This window comes from Gossypium hirsutum, chromosome A04, assembly GCF_007990345.1.
Source record: "Gossypium hirsutum isolate 1008001.06 chromosome A04, Gossypium_hirsutum_v2.1, whole genome shotgun sequence".
Classification (NCBI taxonomy): Eukaryota; Viridiplantae; Streptophyta; class Magnoliopsida; order Malvales; family Malvaceae; genus Gossypium; species Gossypium hirsutum.
The window spans coordinates 5,174,933-5,184,569 of record NC_053427.1 but is presented as its reverse complement, the minus strand read 5'-3'; the positions used below and the strand labels follow the sequence as shown (position 1 = coordinate 5,184,569).

At 37.8% G+C, this 9,637-nt stretch overlaps 1 protein-coding gene across 1 annotated transcript; it reads right to left on the bottom strand.

Moving 5' to 3' along the window:
- Positions 1-1,774: 1,774 nt before the first annotated feature.
- On the bottom strand, positions 1,775-3,616 carry LOC121227880 (probable 2-oxoglutarate-dependent dioxygenase AOP1). Its single transcript, XM_041110796.1, has 3 exons — positions 3,197-3,616; positions 2,465-2,786; positions 1,775-2,171 (listed from the first exon to the last, which is right to left on the bottom strand). Exons 1-3 carry the CDS (start codon positions 3,562-3,564, stop codon positions 1,905-1,907), a joined length of 957 nt encoding a protein of 318 aa, XP_040966730.1. The 5' UTR covers positions 3,565-3,616; the 3' UTR covers positions 1,775-1,904.
- Positions 3,617-9,637: the final 6,021 nt, after the last annotated feature.

Below are 9,637 nucleotides of genomic sequence, written 5' to 3'. Positions count from 1 at the left end.
TGTCTTATGCTTAGAAATTGTGTGTTTTGGTATATGTTTGAATTATCGAGGGTTGGGGAGTGCTTCGTGGCTGATAGCATGTTTTTCGAGGCTGTTTTAGGGTGGTTTCGTGACCACACGGGTGGCTACATGGGTGTGTGCCGATATAAACAGCCGTGTGCTTTTGGGAATTAGGGTTCTCGAGTTGATTTTGGCGTCACACGATCGTGTGGCCAATTTGGGAATTTTGTCAATTTTCACACGGCCGTGTCCCTTGGGCACACGAGCGTGTGTGTTTGGGGATTAGGGTTTGAGTGATTTGGTGCCACATGCCCATATGGCTAATTTGGGGATTTAGGGACCCCACACGGGCATACCAAAATCCAAGTATAATTATCCTAAGTACCAGATAGTATGGAATGTGAAGAGGAACGGAAGCAGAATCTATGGAAGCAATAATAGCAACTGATGAACTAGGAATAGGAAAAACGTCTTTGGAGTTGAGAGATCCACCAACCTCAGTAATTTCACCGTTTTGACGATAGTTTTTACAAAAAACCATGCTAGGGGCGAGTAATCTCCATTTTTTCCATGATAGAGACAAATCAAATAGGAACAAAGTGAATAAGTACGAGTAAATCGATGGAAAATGGTGGGAGAAGTTTGGTTAAAAAAGTAGTCAATGACTCAAAATAAAGAAAACCTAAAAAGCTGTTGTTAGATTCCAAACCATCCAACCCTTCAAAATTGAGCGAGAATTGAATCAATCGAAAGATAGTCGAGAAGAAGGCAAAATTACAAATTAGCCTTTGACATCTTGTTTGCTTGTTGTTTTTCTGGGTCAGTTCATATGTAACTTACTATGTTCTTTTAAGGCTATGTTTGAATTATATTATAATATATATTAGTTTAGGTTGAATGTAATTTTGGTGATTTTGGCATCTAAATTGTAAAGTACGAATGATATGGTCATTATAAATAGATATGATGTACTAAATGGAAATGAAATGCATTTATGGATGGATGATATGTAAATGATGGCATTACATGGATTGAAATGAATTAAAAATTGTAATATTGCCTGTGTGAGCTTAGTAAATGATTAGGATATGAATGACATGCCATTAGGGTCCCAAAACTGAAAACGAGTGTTTAATTAGGGATTAATATGATGGCTTGAGATCCAACATTTGTTGCGAATTCTCTGAAGTTAGTGTTAGCAGCATCGTACTAAGCAAATGTTAGCAGCCCAAATATGTCAGAACATGTAAACAAATCAGTCCCATGTATCCAAGTTCAATTTACTTTAGTTCTCCAGGTGAAAGACAAATGAAAATGGTATTAAACGAAAATGAAATGGTCGGGATGAATATATATATGAATGAAATTGTATATATGTTACAAGTTGAATATGATTTAGTTAGTATATGTTATATGATGGAATGTTATATAACTATATGAATATGTTATAAGCTCATGACATGTAATTGAACTAATCTATTTGATGTTTTCGTTGAATGTACCTAAACGTATAAGATGCCAAAGGATTGTCATATGTGTACCAATGTGCTTCTATTTCTAAATTGTTGTAATGTTAAGGTAAGTTAAGTAAATTTCATATGGACTTACTAAGCATTCAAAATGCATACCAATTGTCTCTATTTTATCCTTATAGATTGTCTGTTTACAGAATGTGTTGGCTACAATATAAAATATACATTTTTGGTGAATTTTAAGTGGAAAACAAAGTTTTAATAATAACACGATTTATGCAACTTGAATCTAGATCATGCTTGAGACAGTGAACATTTTGATTATCACGCTAACACACGGAATTTTATGATATAGTGATTATTAATTGCCAAATCTTAAAAATTGTAATAAGCAATTTGGCTACAATATAGTAATTATTGACGGGCCAAATCTTAGACAGCACAATAAGTTTTAAGAGGAGCTATAACAGCCCCAGATCTAAAAACACCTTTAGCTACTTCGGAGGAGAAATATTTCAAAAATTCTTCATGGTTATGAGGTTTGAAGAGCATGGGATTTTTGTCATCCACAAGCTCAGTTGGAACCTTTACCATGTAGCCTCCTCTTACAGTTGAAAACAGTCCAATGCTATACCTATCTTCGTTAGCCTTCATCAAGACACGATGATAAGGAGAAGACAATCGACCATTTAACCATACCTGCAACAATATAAAAGTTTATGTTCAAGTCAAGCTATTTAAACACTTGTGACCCGTTTGGCTGTTAGTCTAATAACATGATAAAAAAAAGTTTATTTAGTATAAATTTAACTTGAAATTAGAGATAGGAGTAAAACTTTTTTCAAGAATTAAAACATTTTCCTTCTCTTTGCTAGAAATAAATCATGGGAGTGAATAAATATTACAAATTGAATTAATATATTTTGCTAACATATATATTAAAATATGTGTAAATATTAATACTTGATTATATCAAAATAAGTGGAACTTACGCTAAGGCACTCTCCAATCATGACTATGAAAGAGTTGGGGGAAAACTTCATATTCATCCATTCACCATCTTTGTTTTGAATCTCCAATCCATTAACCTCGTTTTGATACAAAAGGGTCATCATATTAGTGTCACAGTGTGCAGGTACCCCAATGGTTTGCTCGTTGGCTTTTGGCTTTTCATATTTCATGATCCTCAATTGATAGTTTGCGATGTCAGTGAGCTCATCCATGTATTTCTCAAGCCCAAAACTCTCCAAAATCATCTTCAAAATTGTCTTTTCTAACTCTGATGTTAGTTGAATGAAAGATGCCAGAGTTTCACTGCCAAACACAAAGCAAATAATTAATAAAAACCAAGTCTACTAATTTTGATAAAGGGCTTTTTGATAGAGGGGTTTTTGCATATTTAAAATTAAGAATCAGATTGTATTTAATTTATTTTTATATGTTAAATTAAAGAGTAAATTAATTTTTTGTATTAAAAATTTTGTCCATCTCTATTATTAAAATTAGTTTGGTGAATGAAATAACCAAAAAATTACACTTGACTATCCCCTGTTTCTCATATTGGTGTACAAGAATTAATTTTTAATAGTAAAAATAGATTAATAGAAAGGTTAGTTTGATTTTTTATCTAAAGTAAAATAATTAGTTTGTCCAGTTATTTAGTAGAGAAAACAAAATGCATTATGACTTGTATTACAATTTCTTCCATGGAATTTTTACCGTACCTGAAAGCTATATTTCCCTGAGGCCATAAACTGGTGGTGAGGTATTGTTCAATGTTTTCAGCAATATAAGCATCATCCACCGCCATGCTTTGAAACACACCAGATGGAGGACACGAATAGCCACAAAAGGGCTTATCGGAAACAAACAGTTTTTTTGTTTGTAAAGGCAAGTCAAAGACCTCTTGCAAAGCCCCAAATACTGCCTTTCGAAGCTCCAGGATTGGATCAAACAAAGCCTCGAAACAACCGTACTCCTCCAGTGCTTCCCGAACTTGGGATTTCACTAAATCCCATTCGGGGCTGCCCGGTTTCAGGTTTTGGTTTGAGAAATCTATGACTGGAACCATTGCCTGAGTTGTTGAGCTCATCTCTGTGTTTATATCAAACAATAATGCTTGAATGGTACCTTTTATATACAATCCAGGAGATTTATAAACAATTTTTTTTATGAAAAAAAAATCTCTATTATACAAATAATTTATACATTGAATAGCGATATTAACTATCCCAGTTAGATTGTTTTTTTCCTCTCTTGTTGCTGTTATTCGTCTGTAAGTAGCAGCCGGCCGTCACAAATCACAACCATTTGGATTAATCTGTTTACATAGACACTGACGACTTCGATATGCTTACGAATGATATATATATATACACTATTTTGAATATTGCGATAACATTTGAATTGAATATTTTAATTACTATTTACAATGAATAATCAACATAGTTATTAACTTTTCGGGTTTAGGGTTTAATAGGTAAGTGAGGAATTTTTGAAAATGGAGAAAGATCCGATAACAGTTTCCTTTCACAACATTTCAGTGACCATGCACTGGAAAGGTTTATGGGCATTGTTTAGGTACCATGGAGACGTCATTGATGCATTGAATGGAAGAAGATTTGGTTTTGTGAGATATGAGAAAATGATGGATGCTCAAAGCGTTATAAGCCGATAAAGAGATTTCGTCATTTTAGGGAATTGGATTTCTGTAGACTTAGCAAGATTCAAGGGGAGAAGACAAGTTTGGAGAAAAGTTTCTTTGGAAGGGATACCAAAACAGCAGCAGGTTGTTAATAACGATGCAGGGAAGGAGAAAGTAAAAATATTGAAAGATAGTAGAATGGATTTAGGAGAAAACTCCATGAGAAGTAGCAACGATTTGAGTAAGACAGAAGGTAAAGATATATTGCAAGGAGAGGAACTTGATTAAGTTGGTTCAGGGACATGTTGACAACGAGCAACTGTGAAAGCTTCAAAAATGCCTGGTAGGAATTACTTCTATGTGTTGTGATACAAAGAGTTTAACTGAAAGAATAGCTAGAATTGGATTGGGGGAGATTAAAATCAGAAGGACTCAAAGAAGGCATTTTTTGATTGAAATACCCGACATGGAACTGTTAGAGTTATTAAAGCAGCACGATTAGGCCTAGTAAATCAAGTTGGGGGTCAAGAAGAACGAAGGGATGATGAAGTGGCAGTGGCCTAGTAAATCAATATGGTCTTTTACTCGACGCATATAATTGCGTTTTTCTAAAATAAAACAAGTTTCGTATTTAGACAATTCGAGAAAATTGCGCCCTAACTTACTGGGTTTCGGTTTTCCTCGTTTAAATCTAAATAACGATATAATCCTCTTAAATCGCAATACGAAAAAACACTTATTTTTGGAAGTATGAGGTGTTGTGCCCTAACTTACTGGGTACGACAGTTTGTCACCTTGAAATAAGAATTTGTTTAAAAATAAAGGCAATATTTGGTATTAGGAAATTCGAGAAAACGTGCCCTAACTTACTGGGTTTCGACTTTTCTTGTTTATCCTAAATAACCAAACAGCCTTTTAAAAAAATTTTAGAATATATGAATTTTAAATAAAGGCAAGCTCATTCTCAAAGTTTGAGATGTCGTGTCCTAACTTACTAAGCGTGACATTTTATTACTTCGAGATGACAGAGTCTTTAACATTTGTTTTAATTTATTCGGTCATTTTCAAATTAGCATTTTTACGAAGAGGGATCGTATTTCAATGTCTTTCAAGCTTTCCTTTTTCGACACTAAGATATTAATTAATCAACTAGGTACCAATTTTTGGGCGCTACGAGGGTGCTAATCCTTCCTCGTCCGTAACCGACTCCCGAACCTATTTTCTTGATTTACGTGGACCAAAATCGTTGTTTAAATAAATCAAACCATTCATTAAAAACAACCACTTTTACAAGGTGATCCAATCACACCTAAAAAGATTGGTGGCGACTCCCGTTTTTGTTTTTTCTCCAAGTCGATACCCATTTTCCAAAAAATGGTTACGACAGCTTGGCGACTCCACTAGGGACAAAATAAGAGAGTCAAGCCACAAGTTGATTAACTTTTGTCTTTTTGTCGAAAATTGAAAATTTGATTTTGATATACGATCCTTTCATTGCATTTCACCCGTTTTTCTTGCGGTTTTCATCATTTTATTCCTATCGCTTCGAGTTTTTATGCATATATCCTCTCACATTGCATTGCATGACCGTTGTGGTCACGCCCCTTTAAGTGGGAGTGAGAAACTACTTCTTCGTGAGGTTTTCACCTCTGTGCAGGATAGTGGATCGCTTTCGGGATACATCCGTACCTATGTCTTCGTGAGATTTTCATCTCCGTGCAGCCATAGGGAAATGTATTCCCCTGAACTGAACTCAGTTTGTATGAGCCTATAATGGGTGAAGACCAAGGAATCTGCTGGTTCAGGTACCCTTACTCTAGAACCAAGCACCATGTAGCGAGCCTTAAGAACCCACCCTAGGTAGAGCCACTCCGAAACCCTAGTGGTTACCTGAGCAAGTGCTATATTTATTATTCTTTGTTTGCTTTAAACTGTGCATAAATTACTGACTTGCTTTGTTTTACTTTGATTGTATTTGCATGGCATTTTCATCATAAAAGGTGTTGATTTGCATCCGGTTCCTAAATAGATAGTTTATCATGGAAAAGGGGGGTTTTGATAAAGTAGAAGACAACGCGGCTGTCCGGATATGGGCTGAGACAGCACAACAAGAGAAAGGTGACAGTCTTACCGGGGGGTACGTGTCAGAGTTATGGAACTTTACTCGGATCAGCGTAACTCAGAATAATCTCCAAGAGATGAAAGAAATTTGGGGACTGTGGGATGACGAGGTCAAACAGCTATTCTATTGTCATTACGATGATTTACCTTATCTGCTCGATATCAAGGTAGATGAACACCTGTTTCGAGCCCTTGCCCAATATTGGAATTCTGCTTACAGTTGCTTCACTTTTGGGAAAGTAGATTTGGTACCTACTATAGAAGAATACACGACCTTGCTCCATTGCCCAAAGATTCAGGTTGACAGAATTTATGCCAGACCTGCTAACGTTCCAGCATTTTCAAAAAAGCTGATGAACATCACAGGGATGAGCGAACAGTGAGTGACAAATTGGATCAAACAAAAAGGAGATGGTAAATGCATTCCTTGGAGGAACCTGAGGGATCTAATCTTAGCGCACCCCGATGTGAAGAAAAGGGTAGATGTCTTCGCCTTGAGCATTTATGGACTGGTCATCTTCCCCAAAGCTTTGGGGCATGTAGACGAGGCTATTGCCGACCTTTTTGACAGGCTTGGTAAAGGAACCACACCTATACCCGCAATCTTGGCTGAAACTTTCAGATCATTGAATGCTTGTAGAAGAGCGGGTGAAGGGAGATTTATTAGATGCGCACAGCTCTTGCTATCTTGGTTCCACAGCCATTTTTGGAAAGTGAAAAAGGTCTCGTATCGTATCTTCTCTGAAAATTACTCTCCGCTGAAAGAGTTAGTGGCTACACCAAGGCGAGATGATGTTACAGAAGAAAATTGGATGACGTTTCTCCAAAGTTTGCAAGAAGAAGATGTTGAATGGAGAGCCCCGTGGATGGTTCCTGATGAAAAATTATACCGATGCGGAGACTTCGATTGGGTTCCCTTGTTAGGAGTATGGGGAGCTGTCGGGTATGCTCCTTTGCTTGCATTGCGACAGTACAGATCCAAACAATTTACACGACCAACATACGGGTTAGCCCAGTGCGAGTTCGTGTTCACAGGGAATAATTACAAAAAGAAAGTTCGCGAGATATCAAATGCCTAGAACCAGACTCGTAGAATGAAAAAATTTACTGCCAATCCCATGACTACTCCTGAGTATGACCGATGGTGGAATTAGAGACTTAACGACAACATCCCTACATCAGATTAAGGGAATCCTCAGTCAATAGAAGAGCAGTTGAAAGTAATCCCCTCTGAGCTAGAAATCATCAGGCAAGATTTTGAGAGAAAGAGTCTGGAGCTAGAAAAAAGGATCGAGCAGTTGGAAGAAGAAAAGATGCAGTTAGGGTTAGATGTCGATGTCCAGAAACTAGAAGCTGAAAAACTCAGAAAAGGGAAAAACAAGGCTGAAGAGGACTTGGACAGTTTGAAAACGGACTATAAGAAGCTGCGCAGATCAATGAGAACTGCTGGGTTAGGAAAAACATCCGAACAGTGGCGACATGAAGTTAAAGAAGAACAAAGGAAAGCCAACCAGTGGGAAGAAAAATTTCGCGATGCTCAAGCTCGAGAAGGTGCTCTGAAAAGAAGTTTGGTAGAAAGCCAAAATGAGAAAGAAGGGTTAAAGACCCGGGTATTAGAGTTAAAGAGGTCATTGTATTAGTATCGCTTGCGTAACTCTACAATGGAGTTGAAAGCTAGTCAGAACAGAATCGAAGAATTAAAAGAGAATATAGAAGAACTCAAAACAGTACTGCAAAATCATGAACTTCAGATAGAACTTCTCGAGGTAAATAACGAGCGATGGAATGAGCAACTTCATCAATCTCAAGACCAAGTCAGGAGCAGGGACTATGTCATGGGGGAAGCTTTGACTTAAGTGCGAGAAGTGGCTGACCACTTGCAAACATTAGCAGTACAAGCCGATATGATGAGTTTAAAATACGAGTCAGAATCGGACCGAGGCCGAAAGCTAGTTTGGCTTCTTAGGCAGGTCAAGGCCTTAAGTATCAGGGCCAAGCCTTATATGTAATCTATTTTATGTAAAGAAACTTGTTTTCTAGAAAAGTTATTCTAATGAAATCGAATTGGAATCAATGCTTTTTTGCATTCATTGCATTCATTGCATTCATGCATCGGCATTGCATCACACGCACTAAAACTCACAAAAAACCCTAAAAATCATGGCAGTTACCCTGGAACATAATTACGGTATAAGAGGAAAAACAAGAGCAATGGATCAAAGGCTAGAGAGATTGGAACAAATGCAAAAAGAGATGCAGGATCAATTACAAACACGTATGCAAGAACAACTTGCCAAAATCCAGCAAGATATGAGGGACCATATGTTGGAGTCCCAGAAAAGCATGATGGACCAATTAACTCGTCAATTGCCTGGCGGATTAGAAAAAGAGAAAAGGCCTTTGATCAATGCGGGAGAAGATAATGAAGATCCTACCTACCCTCCGGGTGTTGCCCCAGCGGATGTTCAGACACAACCTGGCATGTACCCAAGAAGGCCATCGGTCACAATTAGGCCCCAACCATTTCAGGCCGGTGTTTCGGGACCGATGAATTATCAGGTCGGCTCGGGCTCTAATTTGGGGGACAACCCAACCAACCCTGTGGTCCTCAATCTTGATGAAGTAATAGAAGCAGAAAAGACAATGGTAGAACTCCCGAGAGAGCTTGAAGAAAGGTGTAGATGGTTGGAAGAAAAATTTAAAGAAATGGAAAGCACCGACTATCGCGGTGGAATCGATGCTAAGGAATTAAGTTTGGTTCCTGACCTGGTACTCCCTCCCAAGTTCAAAACTCCAGAATTTGAGAAATATAACGGGACTAGCTGTCCCGAAGCTCACATCACTATGTTCTGTAGACGAATGACAGGCCATGTCAACAATGACCAACTATTAATTCACTGCTTTCAAGAAAGTCTGGTTGGGGCCGCTTCTAGATGGTATAACCAACTAAGTCGCGCCCAGATCAGTTCATGGAAAGATTTAACACAAGCCTTCATGAAGCAGTACGGTCATGTGGCGTACATAGCCCCTTATAGAATCACTTTACAGAATATGGAGAAAAAGCATAATGCGAGCTTTAGGCAGTACGTCCAGCGATGGAGAGAAGTGGCCACATAGGTCTAACCCCCTCTGTTAGAAAAGGAAACCACTATGCTCTTCATTAATACCCTGAAGGCACCTTTTATTAACCACATGCTGGGTAGTGCAACCAAGAGTTTTTCGGACATAGTAATGTCTGGAGAAATGATAGAAAATGCCATAAGATGTGGGAAAATAGAGGCTGGATAAAACGCTAAGAGGTCAGCGCCGAGAAAGAAAGAGCACGAGGTGAATAATGTGAGCTCATATTCGAAATCGATTACCGTAAGCCAACCAAGGTCGACAACTACTGGACAGCAGG

Excerpts from the sequence above, each read along its gene's own strand:
- LOC121227880 (XM_041110796.1), bottom strand. The coding sequence starts at position 3,564 with ATGAGCTCAACAACTCAGGCAATGGTTCCAGTCATAGATTTCTCAAAC. Across the intron at positions 2,787-3,196 it reads CAGGGAAATATAGCTTTCAG|TGAAACTCTGGCATCTTTCA; the intron begins GTACGGTAAAAA and ends TGTGTTTGGCAG. Across the intron at positions 2,172-2,464 it reads TGATTGGAGAGTGCCTTAGC|GTATGGTTAAATGGTCGATT; the intron begins GTAAGTTCCACT and ends ATATTGTTGCAG.